The sequence below is a fragment of the Crocuta crocuta genome, unplaced genomic scaffold (assembly GCF_008692635.1).
Source record: "Crocuta crocuta isolate KB4526 unplaced genomic scaffold, BGI_CrCroc_1.0 scaffold330, whole genome shotgun sequence".
In the NCBI taxonomy this organism is placed as follows: Eukaryota; Metazoa; Chordata; class Mammalia; order Carnivora; family Hyaenidae; genus Crocuta; species Crocuta crocuta.
The window spans coordinates 1,722,572-1,744,602 of record NW_027530521.1 but is presented as its reverse complement, the minus strand read 5'-3'; the positions used below and the strand labels follow the sequence as shown (position 1 = coordinate 1,744,602).

At 48.1% G+C, this 22,031-nt stretch overlaps 1 protein-coding gene across 8 annotated transcripts in view; it reads right to left on the bottom strand.

The window, feature by feature from the left end:
• The window catches only part of AMBRA1 (autophagy and beclin 1 regulator 1), a 177,498-nt gene that overhangs the window by 5,618 nt on the left and 149,849 nt on the right, over positions 1-22,031 (bottom strand). For 7 of the 8 annotated variants that reach the window (XM_077767403.1, XM_077767404.1, XM_077767407.1 and 4 more), the window contains 3 exons: positions 11,074-11,213; positions 3,003-3,095; positions 1,494-1,687 (listed from right to left, as the gene is read on the bottom strand). In XM_077767403.1, the coding sequence (XP_077623529.1) occupies positions 1,494-1,687; positions 3,003-3,095; positions 11,074-11,213 (427 nt within the window). Of the gene's footprint in view, positions 1-1,493; positions 1,688-3,002; positions 3,096-11,073; positions 11,214-22,031 lie in introns of those variants that run through there. The other variant, XR_013335874.1, reaches the window with a different exon arrangement.

Below are 22,031 nucleotides of genomic sequence, written 5' to 3'. Positions count from 1 at the left end.
GCCCCACTGCTTAGCTACGCCCAGAGGAAGGGTTAGCTACCTTGACTAAGGGTTTCTTCTACATGTTCCTGCAATGTGGCTACCATTTTGCCAGTATGGTAAGAGAGGAGGCAGGGGTGGGGGGTGTGCCAAGCTGCCATGCCCACCTGCTGGATGGGGATGGGGTGCCAGGGAGGAGATGTGCACCCAAGGAGACTCTTGCTTCCTGGTCCCTTGCCTTGTTACCAGAGTGGCAGGAGTGGTAGGTGGTCCAGTGGGGTAAGCACCTCAGAACCCAAACGGATGCAGAGAGCTATCTGAGTCCACTCTGCCCGCAATTCAGTGCCAGACGCTACTCCTGCTCCAGAGTGCTTCTGGCCTCTGAACGGTTCACCCTCCACCACCTGCTCTCCTTTGAGGGGGGAAGGGGGGAGACAGGAAGGGAATGAGGTCTGGCCTCTGAAACTGGCCAGAACCCAACAAAGAGTCATAGGCCTTAGCTGGGGAGGTGGCCTGGGCAACAGACCAAAAAAGGATTCAACTTTTAAAAATTTCAGTTCACTAACTCAAAATTAAATAAAAATTAAAAACCAAAACAAAAAACAAAAGGTTTCAGTTGATGACGGTGAGAGGGACAATGCCCTGTGGGGGGACTACAGTGTGGAAAGCTGTTCCCCGGGGAGACACAGGTGAATTTGTTACACTGCCTCATGCACACCATGGCTTTGCCTTCTGTGGACACTTTTTTGAGCAAATGGCTCAACACAGACCTAAAGCATATGTGTCTAGCTGGAGGCTGCTGCCTTGTGTGGAGCTCCAACTGGCAAGGAAGCTGGGGTGGGGGTAAGGAGAGCAACTGAGTGAGAACAGCCTGCTTAACACAGCTGTTGACAGACTCCAAAGTGGCTTGAGCTCTACCGCTGGGAAGTGCTAATTGGTCCTCAGAAGTGTGAGGCCAGCACAGAGCCAGGGCTGATGCTGGCTGAGCTACACCTGAGGTAGGTGAAGGAAGGGGCTGCTGGTATGCCAGCTGCAGCTACAATGGCAAGGAGCCACGGGCGTATAGCAGCTTGACAAGCTATCCTGTGGGTTGGCCCTGGAAGCCCAAGGTCTGGTGTGCTCGTCCCTGGACAAGAGCTCGCACCAGTGAGTCTTTCTTGCAGTCTTTCCCGTCTACACTATGTCCTGTGCGCTCTCTCTGGAAGAACCACCTGGGTCCTCCAAGTTGTAGAGAAGGAGGAGGTCAGGGTACTTGGTGGGAGCTGAGCAAAGCTGTAAGAGCAGCTCAGCTTGGTGGAAACAGTGACCCAGATCAGGGAAATGCTGTTCCTGGCTGAGGAGGCTCCTAATGCCACCAGGGGAACGTTCCCCAAGCAGGTGAGAGGGTAGTCATTCTGAGAGGGGAGGGCCCCTTCTCAGCACCACTGTATCTGTGGAGGGAGCACGAGGGGTGGTGAAGACCCCAACTGCCCATCCCCAGTTGTATCTCCCCTCTGGCATTACGTGACTCTTACCTTCACCAGGACCCAAAGCTGCTGTCCCTGGCTCCTGTATCTCCCTCTCCGTCTGTGTTTCTGCATTCTGAAGCTGAAGGGCCAGAGTCTGGGTGCCCTGAGATGTCACTGAGGTGGTGGGGTTCCGGGGCTGCAGCCCAATTGCATTCATCAGACCCATGTCTCTGTCAGTCCTCCACGTGGCTCTGCTGGTTCTAGGGAGGGAAGGGCAGACTGAAGTCAGGCAGGGCTTGGGAGAGCATGCCTCACAGAGTTCCACGTGTTCCACGCCAATCCTCGGGGCACAGTCCCCTGGACCAGGGCCCGTGGGCTAAGAAGAGAAAGAATCCTGCCGCTACCTCCCAAAAGTAGTTAACTCTTCTGTGTCCTTTCTCCTCCAGATCCTGGCAAGCTCTGGGATAATGAAAGGAAGCTGCAGAACCATCCAATTTGGCAAAGCCAGTTAGTGCAGTCACTCCCTTAAACAATGAGGGTCTTTCTGGGGAGGCAGAGATGGCTCATCTTAAGACTCTTATTCATGTTTAGGAAGCCACCAGCTGAGATCTGTGGGACAAAGGGTGAGCAGTAGAAGAGACCTTTCCTCTCTTAGCTTTTCCTTCCTTCATTCCTTCTAACTAAATGCTGACAAGACTCCAGTTTAAATTCTTGAAATTTCCACTGGATCTCCACTTCGGAGGAAAAGCCCTGGGGTTCTTATGAGGCCTTTCTGGGCTCCTCCTTAAGGGCCTTCTGACAACAGACCCTTGAAGGTAGGCGGCCCAGCTGACTTGTGACTAAGGCCCAGGCCCAAAGCTAGCACCCTTCTTTCCTTGGGCATTTGCCAGGCACTGACCCTTAGGATAGCTAGAGCTGGCAGCAGGGGGGCCCAGGACTTCCATGACAGTCACCAGCCACTCATTTCTAGCTGCTTCTGGGGACTATTCTTCTAGCCGTGTCCTGTAATTCTTCTAGGAAGCAGTGATTCCTTTGGGTGTATTACTAGGTCAGCAATTTTTTCTCAGAATGTTTCAGTCTTCATTAATGAATTAAGAGGATCTGTATCAGGCTCCTCCTCTAACTGGCCCCTGGGGAGGGTGTGTCCCTGGGTGCTAGCCCTGGGCAGCTTGGTCCCCGAGGCCCTGGTCACCTGCAGTATTGTCCACAGATTCTCCCTGGGCTACAAGCACTCTTCTTGCAGACAGCATCCCTCCCTAGTGCTCTGTCTTCTCCCCTCACCACAGTGTGCCCAGATACCATGGCCAGGATGGGAGGGGGCACGGGACGTCCTAGCTTGTTCTCAGTCAAGATCTAAGAACGGAGCATGTTCTTGTCCTTTGCCATAGAATACTTCTCTCAAATGAAACTGTGCAAAAGCTCAATGTATAAAGCGGATCAAAGAGGAGCTGCTATGGCTGAGGAGAGGCCCCCAGAGAGCCCCAGAGCAGTCGGAGGGCACCGTTTGAGAGCCCAGTGGAAACAGGGGGAAGGGACAGGCCTCCAACAGCTGTGCCTCCTCCCTCCCAAACTCACCCTGGCCTTTCACTGCTCCTGCTGCTGGAGTGGACAGTGAAGACAGTCTCATTTAGCTGGTCCCAGTAGTACTCAACACCAGAGTTCAAGGCCCTGAAAGGAGTTGGGAAGGGTGGAGGAGAAAAGGTGGAGAGCATTAGACAGAGAATGGCCAGAACTCCTTATACCTCCTGGGCTCTGTGGACTGTGGCCTGGCAGCCCTTCTTCGTCTCTCCTGGGGCTGAGCTGAGACCAGGACTGGAGATTTCCACCAGGATGCTCAGTGCTGGAGCAGTGCGGACAAATCTCCAACAGCCCAAATGCCTGGTGGGTTTTCAGCCTCTTCCTTCCTCTGAACAGTGCCTCACCAGCTCCTCCTCAGGCCTAAGATAAAATAGCTAAAAAATACCCACACTATACGCAGGCAGTGGGCTGAGTGTTCTTTAGGCATAAGGGAGATGCTAAGATGACAAATGAGAGGCTGGGGAGGCCCTGGAGGGACAGGGTGCCACAGACAGCCCTGCCTCAAGTGTGGGCTTAGTGATCTGAAACAGAGAAAGCACAGGCTCCTGTGACTGGGTCTTCCCTTCCTGTGGCGCAGGGAGGAAGGAAAATCAGGGCCTCTTACCATTCTTAATTTGCCTGGAGCCCAGAAGTCGAAGCACAGAAAAGCCCCCACTGGGCCATAAGAGTCCACATGGCTTTCTATTCTAGACCTAGAGCCTCCTTTGCCAAAGCAGGCTGGACTAGCAGTTGGAAAAGGTGTGCCTAGAGCCCAAGATGGCCCCCAAACTTTGAGTGCCCCCAAACTTCCTACTGGGGTAGAAGAGAGGCCCTCGAGTGGCCACCGGCTGCACTGCTGATAGCAGAGAGGAATTTCTATGTGCCCAATTCTCCAGGTTGCCAACCTTGCCCTGCTTCCTCCTTTCCCTGTAATGGACTATCAGGCAGTTTCTCTCTCTTTTTTTTTTAATTTTTAAATGTTTATTTATTTTTGAGGCAGAGAAGAGACAGAGCATGAGCTGAGGAGGGTCAGAAAGAGAGGAAGACACAGAATCCGAAACAGGCTCCAGGCTCTGAGCTGTCAGCACAGAACCCAATGCGGGGCTCGAACCCACTGACCGTGAGATCATGACCTGAGCCGAAGCTGGACTCTTAACCAACTGAGCCATCCAGGTGCCCCCATCAGGCAGTTTCTCTAGTGTCACACGGCACTGCTGCCAGAAGGGAAGCAGTGGCTTCTGATGTTTCTATGATGAGTTGCTATCCCAGGCGGCAATCCTATTACACAGACTGCTTTGCTTTTAAAGATTCTTTCCAGGAAGAGGTGTTACCTAGCAGTCACTGTGGTTGAGGGTGGGGTGCTGTGCTGAAGGTGTGGATAGGAGATGAGGAAGAGGTGTCTGGGCCCATCAGAACTTTGGTGTCCCTGGGGTGCCCAGCTGGTCCAGTGGGAAGAGCATGAGACTCCTGGATCTCAGGATCGTGAGTTCAAGCTCCACACTGGGCATAGAGCTCACTTGAAAATTAAAAAACAAACAAACAAACAAAAAAGCAACTCTGGTGTCCCCGTGGAGACTGTAAGAGATACTCAAAACAGCCAGCTCTGCTCCTAAATGAGACAGGGCATGCACACTGTGCTTGAAGAGTGCTGCCGTGGACAGAATATACCAGAGCCCTATCCCCCAGCGTGACTGTAGCTGGACACAGGGTTTTTAGGAGGTAATTAAGGTCAAATGAGGTCATGCGGGTAGGACTCTTATCCAAAAGAGCTGTGGCTTTATAACAGAGTGAGAAAATGGGGCTCCTGGCTGGCTCAGTCAGTGGAGCATGTGACTCTTGATCTAGGGGTTGTAAAGTTCGAGACCCACACTGTGTATAGAGATTACGTAAAAATAAAATCTAAAACAAAAAACAAAAAAATACCCCAAAAGAACAAGAGTAAGAAAGAGATCTCGTGCACACTCTCTCTCCCACCACTGTGTGTGGACACAGTGAGAAGACAGCCCTTACAAGAACCCAACCATCTGGCCCCTGATCTGAGATTTCAGCCTTCAGAACTGTGAGGAAATAAATTTCTGTTGATTAAGCCCTCCAGTCTGTGGTGTTCTGCTTTGGATGGCCAAGCGAAGATCAGCTCCAACGAAAGCTAGCTTTCCAACTGAGAGGCCTAGGCCATCTTCCTTTAATGGCAGACCTTCTTCAATAAACAGCAGAGAAATCAGGGGCACCTGGGTGGTTCAGTCAGTTCTGTGTCTGACTTTGGCTCAGGTCATCATCTTGTGGTTCATGGGTTCAATCCCTGCATCAGGCTCTGTGCTGACTGCTCAGAGTTTGGAGCCTGCTTTGGATTCTGTGTCTCCCTCTCTCTCTGCTCCTCCTCTGCTCTCTCAAAAATAAATAAACATTAAAAAAAAAAAAAAAAAGGCAGAGAAATCAAAGCCTATGGGTCAAGAGTATAAGCCAGGAAAAGACTAGATAAGGTAGGACTGTGTGTCAGGAGGCTCTGCTACTGCAGGTGAAAGGAAATAGGCCTAGGCCTGAGCCCCCTGCCTGTCTTTCAAGGGTCATGAAGATTCTGGGGAATGGGCTTCATCTGAGGGCACACCAGCATCTTCAGAGGGGAAGGGCCACTGCCAGACACAGTACCCTTCATTCCCTGCCCTGTACCTCTTGGCTACTCCTGAAGGCCCATGGGGCTGTGGATTTGGTGTGATCTTCAAACCATCCCTTTAAAAAGGAGCAGCTCCTTCCTCTTTGGAATAGTCAGCTATTTTTGTGGGCAATGTCTGAGAACAGCAGGGCACTGCAGGGTACAGGTGACAGGAGAGGACCTTCCATTAGGGAAGAGGCAAATGGTTAGAGCAGTCAACAGCGGAGACCTCCAAAAACAAAGTCCTCACAAAGCCAGCAAATCCTGGCTGCATGAGGCACCATGTGAAGCCAGCTGCCAGGGAGCCTCTGATTTACAAACTTGTCAAGATTTATTGACAGGTGGCAATACCATCTGGGTCCCTGCCAAATCCTTCCTCTGTAATTCTTGCTAGCCAGGGCTGGTTAGTGACAACAAACAGTTCACAGCAAACCTACGCTGAACTATGCACTGTACGACCAAGAACCTTCCTTCCTGTCTCAGAAGACAGGCCACCTGGAGGCCCACTCTTGGAGCTGAGACTGTTAGCATGATGCTGATGGTCAAAGGGACCCCTTAAACACTTTCTATCTGGCAGCGTGCATCGTCAGCTCAGAACTGCAAATTTGGGACATTCGGTGATGAGGTCAATGGCCAACAGAAGGAGGAAATGGAGACTGGCAGATGTGCTGTCCAGGCAACCCCCCTTCCTTTCTGCCCCCACCAATAGGTCTACTGCTTGCGCTGATTTGTTCTACTTTCCGTGGTCAGAACAGCTTGACTACAACAAACTCATGTTTTTGAAAATTTGGTTAGAATTCCAGGTACTGTATGAAGGATCAGAGTTGAAGGCACACTCTCTAGCACTGGAACTGTGAGCCTTCAATACCCAGTAACACTGATTTCCATCTACAAGCTGAAGAATGGTCCCAACCCAGCTCCTTTCTCTTTGGGTCTTAGGATCAAAAGAGTCACTATTTGTCTTAGGTTCTTCCTGGAAGCCAGGCCAACACACAAAGGGACGAGGAGGCATGGGAAGGCCAATCAGGGTCAATCTTTCCTTTCTTCCTTTTTTTTTTTCTTTTTTATGTTTGTTTATTTTTGAGGGAGAGAGAGGGAGAGAGAGTTAGAGAGAGGGGGGAGAGAGAGAGACACACACACACACACAGAGACAGAGGGAGAGTGTGAGCATGACCACACAGGGGAGGGACAGAGAAAGAGAGAAAAGAAGCAGCCTCCAGGCTCTGAGCTGTCAGCACAGAGCCTGACATGGGGCTCAAACTCATGAACTGTGAGATCATGACCAAGCTGAAATCAAGAGTCAGTTAAGCACCCAGGGGCCTTAGCGTCAGCCTTTTCAAAATGGACTTCCACTTCACGCCTGGCTTCCTTTAGTAGCAGCTGTAAGCTGTGCTCAAACTCATGACTGAGATCAAGACCTGAGCCAGGATCAAAATTTGGACGCTTCAACAACTGAGCCACTCAGGTGCTTCTAAAGATTTTATTTTTAAGTAATCTCTATACCCAATGTGACACACTCAAAACCACAACCCACATGCTCCACTGACTGAGCTAGCAAGGCGCCCCTAACTTCTGGACATCTAGGGAATATTCCCTTTGAGAGCATCCTTCTTTCATCTATCACTTAAATGGCTGCACAGGCTTGCCCCACATGACTGTCTCTTTGGAGGGAAAGACAGGCATCTATCCCCACTATCTCTGCAACGTGGGAAAGAGTTGGCACGTGACTCTTGTGGGACAGCTGAAAGATGAAGTCTCTGTGGCTCCCCTTTTGATTCAGGGATGTGCCTTTTCCTTCCTTGGTCAATGATGCTTGATGGCAATCACCATTTACAGTGGTAGCTCCCTCTTAAGGCACAGAGCTGGGGCCCTGTCAGGAGTCCCACACTCAGCCAGGGGGCCTGATGCCCCGCGGTCCTGGCCTAGTTTCTTCTGGCAGGAGTCCCTCGATTCTGTCTTCAGAGCTGACTCTGAGAAGCAGTGGTCTTCCCAGCAACACCTCCCCCCCATTTGTAGGGCTGATCTATGAAGCCGGAAGTGAGCAAGCACCCCCTCACATCAATCTGGTACTTCTCGCCCACTGTGGTTATCGCTGGGGGTGTTGGCTGGGCTGGCAGTCAGCCAAAGGCGCAGCAGCAGCTTGGGAGGAGTGGCGGGTGGGGGAGCAAAGCAAAGCAGAAAGGAGCGCCTCCCTGCTGGGAAGGGTGGGGTGCCGGGCTATCAGCCACCCTAATGGCTTCGGGCAGGGGCCACAGGGCCAGCTGTTCCTCTCCTCCCCTGTCCTTAGAATTTCTTTCCCTGGAGTGATGGGGGTATTTCCTTAGGCCTTGTTCTACTGTCAGTGGGGTTTTAGTGCCATGGAGAGATGCCCCGGGGGCTTGTGACCTCTGTCTTTGTGCTTGGAGAGTGTGGAGGCTAAGACAATGGAGGAGAAATCAAGAGCAGGACTGAAAGCACAAAGTAAGGTGCAGCTGCCTGTGTCTGTGGACAAAGGCAGCCGGCCACCTGTTGTAGAGGGAGGGCTGTAATCCTGGCCCAGCTGGCTGGCTGGCTGGTTGCAGTGCCCTCGGGAAGGGGTGTACCAGAGCTCTAACACAAGGGGATGGGTGGTGAGCCTGAGGCATCTGCCTGCTGGAGAGACAACCCTGAGCTCCTACCTCCCTATTCATTTGTTCTCCTCATTGTAGGCCAGAGACCAGCCGCGGACTACTGAAAAAATGTGAACATTCTCACTCCTCTCTCATTTCCCATCACATCCATCACCTGCCCTGCTTAAATGCCTCCATGTAATCTAGAGTTGCATTCTTTTTTTTTTTAATTTTTTAATGTTTTATTTATTTCTAAGGAGAGAGAGAGAGACAGCATGAGCAGGGGAGGGTCAGAGAGAGAGGGAGACACAGAATCTGAAACAGACTCCAGGCTCTGAGCTAGCTCTCAGCACAGAGCCCGACGTGGGGCTCGAACCCACAAACCGTGAGATCATGACCTGAGCCAAAGTTGGACGCTTAACCGACTGAGCCACCCAGGCGCCCCTAGAGTTGCATTCTTTACCTGAGACCTTAAGAGTTATGAAATTGTATGTGTGTTTTTGTGGTATTTTTTTTTGTGGAAGAACGTATATTGTTTCCATCAGAATTTCAAAGGTGTTTGTGACTGAAAAAAGGTTAAAAAAACAAAACCAAACCCAAACAGCTGTAGGAAAGAGCTCTGGGTTAGAAAGTCAGGAAGCCTAATTCTGTCCCTGATCTGCTGGGAGGCCTGGGTTGAGTCTTCCCTTCTTTACTGGAATACTGCTCGGTCTTCCGTGCCTGAAACTAAATCCCACAGATATGAAGGCGACTAAGAAGCGGAGAAGCTCTGAACATCTTGGGACGGACTCATATCTTAATGTACACAGTTCCCTTCAATATGTACCCTAAGATTTGGGCTATTTGCCAAAATGACCCAAGAAATCAGGAAACAGCAACCCCAAGACAGGCAGGCCAAGCTAGCTCTCTCTCAGGCCAACACAAGTTGGTCTGCGATGGGACGCTGCTTGTGGTGTCAAGTGCGAGTGCTCCCGTGCTCCTGGAAGAGGTCCAGGTTCCTGCAGCTAAGAGTTCCCTAGGCAGAGTCCAGGGTAGCTCCAGCCTAGTGAGGGTGGATCCTGAAGATGACATATGGGGAGAAAAGAGAGAAGAGAGGCCAAAGCCAGCTTCATGTTTGGCTGAGGTGTCTGTGACTCACACCAAGTGGGGAGGCCAGGGTTTCAGGCACAAAAGCCTTTGTGGGACCACGACATACTGGAGGTAGAGATTCTGCCTCTGGAGGGGCAGGTCACTTTTGCAAGGGAAGGGGCTGGGAGTTTGGCTGGCACAAACTCCCATGGCTGGAGCTACAGACAAGACAGTAATGCTGAGGAAGGATGTCTTGGAGAAACGGGGACTAAGAAGGGCCTGTAACTACAGCGTTGGTAAGAATAAAATTATGGTCCAGAATTCTGTGCCAGGTTTGGAGAAGATGCCTATTAGAGTCCTCTCATACATGCCTAAGTGGGAGAGATAAGATAATCAGTCTCAGGTGCTCTGGGGAAAAAGGAGGAGTTAAGAGCAGACTCATCCCACGACTATGGTCATGCCAGAGGGAGGGCAGAAATGGACAGACCCAGCGACAGGGCTAACAGTGGCACAGTCATTCAAAGAGGGAGGCTCGGTTCTGGAAAGGCGCAAGGAGCGAGGGAAAGGGGCTCTCTGGACACAGAGCCTGGGGAGAGTACAGCTGGCGGAACCATAGTCTCAGATGGCAGCCTCTCTTTGGGAGGGCCTCCAAAATTTCAGGATGGAATGAAATAGGTGCCCTTAGAACCGGGTTTCCTTTTCTCCTGAGCCACTGACCTAGCTCAGCTGACAAGGGTTCAGTCACCAGTCACCTATGAGGCCACAAGAACTGACCCAAATATACACCCTAGGAAAAATCACCAAAGGCCCTATGAAAAGGCAGAGCGGACACTTCCAACAACCAGAGACCCTACCAGACCAGTCACGCCATGCTCTGTGATCTGCAGAACACCCTGGGAGAAGACGCTGCACCACGTGAAGGACAGCATTAGGACAGCCTGGAGGCAGAAGTGGCATTTAGTCGGCTGGAACCCTGCAGCGGCCCACGCAGCAATCAGCCTGATCTGCACTGAAGCACAGAGCGCCACGCGCCGCACCTGGCTGGGTCTGGAAATTGATGACAGACCTGGCTGACTCCTAGGGTCTTGAGTGAAAGAAGAGACCTCTGTTCCCCAAAACACCAGAAGGGGAAGGGGTGTCATCAGGACCTAACACAGAAGTGCTATGGTTCCCCGTCCCCTCCTACTCTTTACTTCAACACCGGATAATGCTCATTTTGATTTTAAATGAAGCCTTCCAATCTGCCTTCACTGTTACAAAGCGCAAGCAGAAAGGAAAACAGGCAGGACCCAGAACCAGGCTGCTAGAGATCAGTGGCCTGACAACTTAGGGCTTTAACAATACTCTATTTCCAAATTTATTAAGTTATGTCTATGGCATTTACACAAACCTAAGACCACCTGTTGAATTTTTCAAAAAGCGTTTAGAAAAGAATCTTTGATATCTATGCTTTTGCCTGCAGGGAACCTTTACTATCACTAGGGAACCAGAGAACAATAGAAAACAAAGAAAAAAAAAAACCACTGCCTTAGATTAAAGAAGACATAATAACTAAACCAGTCTTTTGAAGACTTCTGGGATGGAAAGCTAACCCTAGCAACCCCAAGTGAAAAGGACCCTCTACAGAGTGACACAGAGAATAAGGCAGGCTCTAGCAGAATTTCGATTTCCCTTCTACGAGACCCCACCTCACGGCCAGACCTACAAATGGTGCTGATTACTCCCATCCTCAGTCTGGATGACCCTCTCCCACCCGTGCTGCCGCCCACCCTGGGCCACTCACTCTGGTCGGCAGATCACCAGGTCTCCTTTGTTGGTACCATAGGCCAGGCCAAGCCCTGGCTCGGGCAGCCAGCGGGCAGAGTTGATGCTGACATGTCTCCGCTGGTCGGCAGGCATGGGGTAAAGGACGTTGAAAACTCTCTGGGTGGGGGAGAAAAGAGGGAAGAAAAGAGAATTCGAGGAGAAACAATTTGTTACCAAGATTAACAAAGTCCCTTCTATGGCTGGAAGCAAGTTAACCAGGGAGGAAAGGAGCCAGTTAGGCTGGAAACGGAAGGCCTCTTGCACATACTGCAGAACTTGAGGTGGCAGGGGAAGCCCGGGACCTTCTTACTTCAGGGGAAGGCTACAACTCTGTCGAGCAGGACTAGAGGACGCTTGGCCTTTTCTGCAGGAAGCTTGTTCGTGCTCTCCTTACAGCCTTTTAGCTCTTCTCACTTTGTGGCTTTAAGGCGGCCCCCTGGAAAGGCTGTCAGAGCTCCGCTCCCTAGGAAGGCCTGCTCCTAACTTTCCCCTGACCAGACAAACCAGTGAGAGCCAAGCTCAACTGGGAGTCCCGTTACCATGGAAATCACAGCTCTCACAGCAATGGGGAACTGAAGGTGATAGGGGGGCGGGAGGGGGTGATAACACCGGAGAACATTCTTAATTCATCTAATTAAAAGCAATGTTAAAACTGCTATTGTTAAGGAACCTAAAAGGTGCACTAAGATGTAGGAAGCAGGGAAGAGGGGAATCTTGAACACACAGGTACATGACTTCTTTCTAGCTTATATAAATCACCATTAAATAGATCGTATCCATTTCTCCAAGGGAGAGTCTCCCTTCAATAGTAGGCTTATTTCCAAAGCTACTATTTTCTCATGAGGCTGCTTAGCTGTGGCTAAGGGTTTATAGCGTAGGTGAAAGAGAGCCTCCAATCGCTTTGGCCTCTGAGCTGCACGACATTCCACAGCAACTTTAGTCACAGAACAGAACAGGGCAGTGGGAGAATGAAGGATGGGGACTTTCTTTCTAGCTAGAAAGCCCGGGTTGGAGTCCTGACACCACTTCTCTAGAACAATAACTTCTCCAGATATCAGTTTAAAAAGATACAACACCAGGGGCACATGGGTGGCTCAGTTGGTTAAGTGTCTGACTTTGGCTCAGGTCATGATCTTACAGTTTCTGAGTTTGAGCCCCATGTCTGGCTCTGTGCTGACATCTCAGAGTCTGGAGCCTGCTTTGGATTCTGTGTCTCCCTCTCTCTCTGCTCCTTCCCTGCTTGTGCTCTGTCTCTCTCTTAAAATAAATAAATAAATAAATATTTTATTTAAACAAACAAAAAAGATACAACACCAATATCCAAATAATTGGAGAGATGAAGAGGCATGATGTGTATAAAATGTCCAGCACAGTGCAAGCTCATAAATGGTAACTGTTGCTATTATTATCAGGAACCTGCATCTGGGGCTTCAAAAAAGATGGTCAGGGCCTACGAAGAGGATATGAAGCCAAGAATCTATAAACTGGAATTTCAGTCAATGTTTTTTTCCCTTTTGGCCTCTGTAGGTTTTAATCTATAAAACAGGGATGAACTACATCTGCTTTTCCCTCTCCCCTGATGGAAAAAACAACAACAAAAAAGGAAGACCAAATGAGATGTGGTTTAGAAAGTAATATTAAAAAAGGAATTTAGGGTGGTACAATAATTATTACTTTTCACATTATCCTGATGAAGATTTAAAATTAAAAAAAAAAAAAAAGGAAAAGTAGAACTTGAGCTAAGGGTCCACTGCACGCACAAGAATGAGGAGATAAGCAGCCCTGGATGTGGGAACCCTTGTTCATGTGTTTTGGGTGTCATCTATCTGAAACGCTTTCACCAGGACGGGCTCTAGAACGGAGAGGACACCACCATGAGTTCTCAACATACTGGCACATACACACAGAGTCCTGTTATGAATAGTTTCCCAGGCTCTGTGGTGCTGAGAAATGTGCCCAGGCGGCGAATGGCACACCGCCCGGACGGCCCTGCAATGGTCCTGAGGTTGAATGGGTCTCTTACAGATATGGAATTGGCTCTGTTTTGAGGCAGAAGCTGCTGCTTTAAGAGCCTCCTGTGCCCTCCCTTTCTGACTCAACTCCAAATGTAAGAATTAGCAAAAATCCTTGGTCTAACTGAGGAGACTACTAAAAAAAGAGCCCAATGGAGTTTATGAATTTCTAAACTAGTCATGTAGAACATGGTTGCTTGACCTCTGGATAGTCTCTGCCTTGCACACATCTATCTGGCAGGTGCTCTGAACGAACTCATAGCTGCTGCTCTCTACCCGCCTCAATGGCTGACTCTCCGTGCAGATGGCAATACCTGTCTTTTCCCTTTGCACCTAATCAACCCTTTTCCTTCAAGTCGGGGATAGGGTGTGGTTATCTTTACCCTTTCTCACACAGGTTTTCCTTCCCAGAAGATAACTCAATAGTTTCTGCCCTACCTAAAGGCCACATGGTTAAATGAGTTGGGACACACACTCAAGGACAAACAACTATGTCTGGGATCACTGACTGTTTAACTTTCCTTCACTCCAAGGTTAGGTGGCATGAGTGGGGTGTACCAGGGTTCGGAGGGATGTGTGCTAGTTGCAGTGGGCTGGATGAGGGGCTTCGGCCTTGGCCTGTGGCAGCTCTACAAAGCTTCACAAGAAGAGTCTCAGCTGAGGCCACAAAGACTCGCTCCTAACTACAGGGAGCTGGGCTGAGAAAGCAGCCTTGCACAAAGTGGGAGAATAAGGTTTTGGTAAAGTAGATGCTTTAAGGTGCTGAGTTTTTTGATGGAGGTCTCGAGGAGTAAGAGAATTCTTCTAGAAAGGTTTCAGACCAGGAAAAAAGCAGAGAAGCCTCTCACATGTCACAAGTTTATCTTTTATAGTCTGTTGCTGCAGAAAAATTAACAAGCAAATACTATCAATTTGCTTCTAAGCACAGGAACCTACTTTGGAGACAAAACCCTCAAAAGACCAGTATGATGGATGACCCAGCTCAGCTGAGACAAGGTCAGATGGACTGGGGAGAAGTAATTAAAGGTTGAGACCCTCAGAGACCTTGCTGCACAGATAGTCACAACCTCTACGGCTATAGTAGTCATGGGACATCAATTCACTCTCTGACGATGGCAGTCCCCCTGGGACCCCAACCCCGTCAAGTCCTTAAACACCATTGAAAGGGCAGCTCCCAAGTGCCCATCTCCTCCAGGGTTTGGATATTAGATTAAATCCTGCTTTGTGGCAGGAAGCCAGAAGATCCCACGTGAGGATCAGCAGCCTCCAGGACTCCTGATAAGCACCTGCTTGCTTATCACACTCTAACGTGGGGGTAGGAAGGAGGGAGATGAGAGCAAAATATATCAGGGAGGGTGTAGTAAGGACACAGAGGGTGCGGGGTGGGCAGGACTCTGATTTACAGTCCGTCCGGCCCAATACTCCTGATTTCACACTAGTTTGATGCCTCAAACTAAAGGAGCCCAGAGGAATGAGAACCTGGCCCATTTTCAGAATCATCCAGAGATGAACTTTCGCTCCATTCTCTGGCCGGAGCTCTCTCCAAAGCATTTCACAGAGGAGGGTATTGTCCTCACAATTAGTCAGCCCTAGTGACAGGAAGAATATCTGCTCAACAAGTTCCCCACTGCTAACAGGCGGTTAGGTAGCTCTGGCCACTCTCCCAACATTTCTGCGTTCAGCTGTCAGTCTATCTGACCCAGTGACTAGGGGAGCCATCAGCTATCTCCTCCCAAATTCCAGGGGGGTCCACCTCTGGCTCTGTACACTGAAGGTTCATCAGCACTGACAAGAAGATCTGAGATCGTGTTAAGGGACGGCTCTGGCCTTCACTTAAAGGCACCCCAAATATATCACAAATAAAGGTTTCCTTACCACTCGTCAAGGACAAAGCTGGGTGGCCTGCCAAAAATCCCTCTCTCCCTCTGACAAGAGAGACACTCCATGAAGCTGCAGCACCAAATTCCATTACGTTAGAGGAGGATTATCAAGACCTGGGGACTCTTTGTGGGGCTGGATACAAAACCCAGCTGCTGACTGACATTGGCAGAGACCTGGCTTCACCTGCTTTGGCCACAGCTATTCCCTGGTATATGACAAATGGTGACAGCAACCCCCTCCCCAAGCAGACTGTTCTCCTTTCTGTCTAACCTATATGAAGGGAACTGGAGTCAATGTGCTAGACAAGAGTCAGTGCCATCTCGGCACATTCCCAGGGAATGAGTCAGGTTGCCAAGGTCTTTATGGTTCTAAGAGAGTGGCAGAAGAGAATGATTCACTTCTGGGGTCCTAGACCATCTTGTGTACCACCTGCCTTTCCATCCCTCAAACTCTACTTAACAGAAGTACGAGCAAAAGAAAACAGTTTCCAGATCAAAACCAAAGGGATCTTGTTTCTTGTTCAAAGACAAACGGAAAAGAATGAGAGGCAACCAGAGTTGCTCAGAGGGGAACCTTCCTCTCCACCCTTTTAAAATGTAGAAGAAAAATGTACTGCTGCCCTCAAGAAGATGTTTTCTTTTCAGCTGCATATCAATAAAAATGAAGCTCAGGCCGTTAGTCTGAGTAGCAAACTGCACTGTTCAGATCAGCTCAGATAAGGAGCTGAAAGAAAAAACTTTGTGGTTATCTTGTTTGTGTTGCGGAATCTCATCATCTGTAAAACTGGAGCGGCTCCACGGTGGCAAGAGGTCGAATATTGCTTTATCTAAGACAATGGAAGCTGGTGGTAGGAAGGAGACAACCGAAAACCGACTGCCCACAAGAGAAGGCCCATGCCAAGAGGAAGAAAAGAACTGTGAGAAGGAGAAATGCCTTCTCAGTAATGATGGAGATCAAGGGAGGTCCTAAGGCTTTAGAGAGGGTTACTAGAGGAAAATTAACTCTCTGGGAAGAGGGAAAAATCAATGGAAAGCAGATGCTAAGAGACAGCTGACCTTTCCATTGGAAATGGATGGCTACACATCTTTTCAGAGGCTGAGAAATGCACAAGTCCCAGAGCAGGCGGTGGGGGGAGTCTGCTCACCTTCTATCTTTTCTTCCTTTCAAGCTGTTGATTTACTTAGATTCATGAATTACTTAAGTTTCTTCATCCTAGGAAAATCTGACTATTTTCCAGAAATTTTAATTTCTTTTACTGTCTCTAAACCTTCTTTATATTCTACTTTGGAGTTTAGAACTTGTAGGAGGTTGCTTTTAAAGTGACCATTTAAAAATAAGAATCAGAATATGAGCTCACCTAATTCTCCCCTTTATTCAGCTGAAACAGGAACAAATAGGCCTAGATCCCCCTTGTCCAAACCAAAGCTCTCCCAACAGAAAAGGAGCAACAGCAATAGCTCCTTTTCTTAACTTTTTCTTTCTTTCTTTCTTTCTTTCTTTTTTTTTTTTTAAGAAAGTTCTAGGTGTGCCTGGGTGGCTCAGTTAGTTAAACGTCCGACTTCAGCTCAGGCTACAATCTTGCGGTTCATGGGTTCAAGCCCTGCATCAGGCTCTGTTAAAAGCTCTGAGTCTGGAGCCTGCTTTGGATTCGGTGTCTCCCTCTCTCTCTCTGCCCCTCCCGGGCTCACACAAATTCCTGTTCTCTCTCTCTCTCCGCAATGAAAAACATTGGGGCACCTGGGTGGCTCAGTCAGTTAAGCATCCAACTTCGGTTTAGGTCATGATCTCACAGTTCGTGGGTTCAAGCCCTGCATGGGGCTCTGTGCTGACAGCTCAGAGCCTAGAGCCTGCTTCGGATTCTGTGTCTCCCTCTCTCTCTGTCCCTCCCCCACTCATGCTGTGTTACTCCCTGTCTCAATAATAAACATTAAAAAAAATTTTTTTTTTTTAATGAAAAACATTAAAACAAATTAAAGTAAGTTCTAGACTCAATGTGGGGCTTGAACTCACATCCTGAGATAAGTTGCACATTCTACCAACTGAGCTTGCTGGGTGCCCCCTTTACTTAACTCTTGGAATGTGTTGCCCTCTGCTGCCATTGATAATCTGCTGCCTTGAAGTCATTTCTAGCCAACCTCTTGTCATTTGCTGGGATCTGAAAACTCTGTCTTATTCACTCATTCCTCTTAAAGAGCTTCCAAAAAGCAGTCAGAGGACAAGAAGTTTATTTTTCAACTGTCTGATGCTTTTGAAAGGCCATCTTGAGCCATGAGGACAAAGCAGAGAGGTTACTTCAGCTGAGGGATCTACTTTGGTGCTAAATGAAATACCAAGGCATTTATTTAATGCTCCTGGAACAAATTAAAATAATTATTTCCTCCTATTCCCACATGTCTGTGCACAGCACAAGTTCTTGAACTTCCTTGGCTTCATGAATCTCAAAGGAAATGGCCAGGTGAATAGTTGTTGTAGGGATTCACCTTAGATAGGACAGTCTTTCAATATATTCAAATACATTTAATATGTTTTAGTTGATACATATTTTTGGAAGGGGAGCTCTGAGGATGGTTAAACATTAAAATACTTTGTATTTTATACTTAGAATACATTAAAATAATTTTAACTTCTACAAATGCAAGGATTGGTTTTCTTACCAATTCTTGAAAAAACAAAACAAAACAAAACAAAACTGTTCGGCCTTTTGCTTTTGAAGCTATCTACTGGGAATCTCTCGCCATGTCTCCGAGCTGGGACTGGCACTCCGAGAACCCGATATTGGGCAAAACTGTGAAATGAGCAGGACACTATTTTTGGAAGGATTATCTCCTTGATAGTTTTATTCAATTACCGTTATGGAGATGCGAGCTAGACACCCTGATGATGGCAGTGAGCAGAGGTGTATGTTCATGCACATGTAGGAAATACACAGTGCACAAGATGTCAAAGGGACACATATTCCTGGAATGTTCCTGAGTGTCTCCTGCGTGCCAAGTGCAGGGAAGGCTAGGGATACAGCAGTGCAAAGACCAGTCAGTCAGGAAGCCTATTGTGGGAGCGCCTGGGTGGCTCAGTCAGTTAAGCATCTGACTCTTGATTTTGGCTCAGGTCACAATCTCACAGTTCATGAAGCTTGAGCCCCGTGTCAGGCTCTGCACTGACAGCATGGAGCCCGCTTGGGAATCTCTCTCTCTGCTCCTCCACCTCTTGTACTCTCACTCTCAAAATAAATAAACACTAAAAGCAGCAGCTGCCACCGCTGCCAGTTGTGTAGCAAGAGAGCAGGGACCAGGTCCATTTTATGCACTGCCTTCCCAGATGTCACAAAGTACCTGGGCCCTAGTAGGGGCTCAATAAAACTTTACTGAGTGAAAAGAATAATGCACAGAATAGGCTGCACTCTACTGAGAGGCCATGAAGAAAAGAAATCATTAGAGTTACTCTAGAGGAATCTGTCATGGAAAAATTCACCGAAACTAATTGCAGCTCTACTGTTATTTTTAATGTTTTATCTAGCCCCCTCCCTTCTCTGACAAAGTGCATCAGAGACACCCCTGAATTCTCCCATACTCCCTCCCCCTTTCCTGCAATGTGTTGAAGAAAGCCACTGTTTGAGGATAGATGCTTTGTGCCACATCTCAGAAGTCAACTTTAAGATAATTGCAGCGGAAGCAGCTTTTAATCAACTGACAGGCAGCTTTAAGAAAATTAATGAGGACAAAATCTTAGGAAGGAGTAAATCATTTCTGACAACAAAGCTGTCTCTCTTTTATCCCAATCTCCCCTTGAAGAAATAGTACCCTTCCAGGGTACAAAAATAAAGTATCTTTATTTTTGGTTTTTGCCACTCCCAAGGCCAGACAAGATTAAGAAAGGCTCATTCCCTTAGATTTCTGGAGAATACTCTGGATTGAACTAGAGTTTTAGGTGACTTCTGAAAATCCAACTTTCAGAATCTAGGGAGGTAGAGACGAGTAGTAGATTATGTCACAGGCTAAATTCAGGGCAAAGAGGTTATAGTGAAGATTATATACTGAAGCATGGAGCTAGGACAGGCCCAAAGAGCTTGCGCATGTTAGTTACATCAGCGCTGGCCAGGGCTACAGTGCTAGATACCCAGGCTGCCCCAAGATCTAAGCGACAATTTAGTTATGACTAATTTGGGCCCTCTGGATATCAAGCCTTTTCTGTGGTTCATTTTAATGAATTTATAATAATAATCAGTCATCACTAGGCTCTATGAAGATGGCTATAAAAGTGACAGAAAATGGCTATAAAAGACAGAAAGACAACTGATGGATGTTTCTTTATAACCAGGAAGACCTCCATTAAGGGGCATTACAGTGATGTCTCCCATCCAAGGATAACAGTGAGTGGAATGTTGGAAAAAGGAACTGAAGAAGTACTCCTTTAGATGGGGAAGGGCCTGGAGAGACAGCCAAAGATAGCCTCTCACTTTTTCAGCCAAAGCATCTCTGTATTCTGTAGCATACAGGCAGGCAGGCATGGCCTTGTGGTGAAGAGCTCAAGTCAACTCAACTGTGGGCAGGTAAGAATTTTAATCAGAAATGGAAAAAGGCCTCACAGGATTAGTTCTTAAAGTACTACCACTAGGATGTCAGCCTGATCCAGAATGCTTTAGGTTGGGGGTATGCATCAATTTCTCAAATTGCTGGAAGTATCTGAAAGATATTGTTATTTAGGCGCCATGGAAGCAAACCAGATGAGGTTCCAGAGACGGTAAGAGCAAAAAGGAAAAGGACAAAGCTATACTGACAGGTGAGGTCTAACTAGGATCCCCATGCAGTCAATGATTGGTTCTCAGTCTTGACTGAGTGTGCAGAGTCATCTGGAGGGCTTGATAACACAAGGATGGCTGGGCCCCACCCCTCGCCTGATTCAGCAGGCCTCATGTGAGGCTGAGAATCTGAATTTCTACAAAGTTCTCTGATGATGCTGATGTGGTCCCAGGGGAGTACACATTGAGAACTACAGCCCAGTTTCGAGTAGATCATAGGTCTGTTAAAAATGGTAACAAATCTGCATTCCTTCCTTGCTGCCTAGAGGATGAGGGGGATGCACAGCTCTAGAGCCAGGGCCCCAGAGGAAAAAGGTATACATGTGGACAGTCCCCCACTGAAGAGCAGAACTCTCAAGGGGAAGAAGTAGGGGAGGAGAGGAGTGAAGAGGAAGAGAGACACGGAGAAGAGAGGAAGAGAGGGGAGTGGAGGGAGAGAAGGGGGAGAGGGAAGGGGGAGGGAGGGGCTGGCTCTCTTTCCAACACCCCCTCCAAACTAATAATCTGTCTAGGTAATAGCTGCTCAACAGTTGAATGCAGTTTTGCCACATAACCACAAAGAAAAAGCTTTCAATAAAATGGACTCTATTAAGCATTTGAGGCTTTGCCTTAAAGAGCACAATGCTGTTCCACAGAGAAAGGAGGGCTAAATTGCTTTTTCTCCTAGGGCTTCTCCCATCCAAGTCAAATGATGGTGTCCTCATCCATCACTTCTGCCAATAAAATGAACAGAGAGAAAAGCAAACCAGCACTGGTGAGATTCAAGCAATCAGTGCCTCTAGGACCTGTAGGGATTAGGCAAGAAGGATCCTCTTCAGTTCTTCCTGAACCACTTCTTTGCCCTCAACCCCCATCTGTTGGGGGAATGGTCTATGCCTCTGGGAAAAAGAATATACAGCATCTCAATTCCTATGTTGAAAGCACTAATCCTTATTTTTGCTTTCCATCTCAAAATGCCCCAACACCACTCCCCATCCCCTACAGCTGCTGACTTTTGCCCTAGGTATAATAGCACTTATTACTGCTACAAAAGTGGAAGAACAGTCTGGTGTAGGACTATTTCTGGTGTCATTAGTAATTTTGTATTTTTGTTATGCTTTCACTTGGTTACAACCAAAGTTATTACAATGTGTAAGTTGCCACTATTTTAGAAAATTAATTGCAGTTTTCTGTGACAATATTATGCCTTGTTCCAATTAGAAAATGAAAGCAGAGAGGGCACACTGGCAGTTTAGTGTTTTGAGAATTTAGCAAAACCTGAGCTCAGCAATCTCTAAATGCCTAACTTAAAAAACCAAACAGAAACTAACAAAGAGCCCTCCCTGGCTCGAGGATAAGGGAGTCAGACAAAAATAAGACCCTGAGTCACAGAGTAGCATACCCAGCCTGGAGGAGCCTGGAACAGGCAGAAGGGAGGGGGTCAATCAAATATGTGCTCAGTCTTATTTTTCTAGATTTGCCAACCACACTAAAGTCGGGAAGACTGAACCTAACCTCAGAAGCAGAGAAGGGAAATATCAAAAAGACCCTGATCCTAGAAACAAAGGTAAAAATTAAAACGGCTCAACATGAGGGCAGAACAGAATCCAGCAGGCAGATATTCATGGGCGAGCCCTGGAGGGTAACACCAACTGAGGGAAGACAGGAGGGGAAGCACGGAGAGCCAGCAAGCTAAGTAAGGTCTGGCAGGAAGTGGAGCACAAAGGCCACTCTGCCTGCGACAGGATTAGCCAAGGACCCAAGCTCCACGCGTGAAACCACAAGTCAGAGCCTGTGTTTCTCCACCTTGCTGAAGGGGCTGAGGGCAGAAACGAGTCCCTAAGAACAGTGGCTCTCCAACTTCAGTGTGTTATCAAAATTACTTGGAAAGCTTGGTGAACAGATGCAGATACCTGCACCCCTCCCGCCCCATTCTCACGTGGATATGTAGGCCCCCGCGGTCGTGTCTTTTTGACAAGGACCCCATGTGTTCTCACACAGTTTGTCAGAGGAGCACAGTTTGAGAAACACTGATCCAGAGGTCTGAAGAACTGCTTAGAATAAATGCATCAAGGTGAAGCAACAATTAGCAATTCATTTTCAGAAGAGTTTTCATATGGAACTGGGTAGGAGATTGTCTCTTGGGGAGAGAGATGTCACTTGAGTGGGAATTAAAATAAGGTAAGTCAAGGCTCTGGAGGATGTTCTCCTGAGAAAGTCTGTTGACCCAACAAGCTCACCCCTCTGAAAATTACCATGGTGATTTCC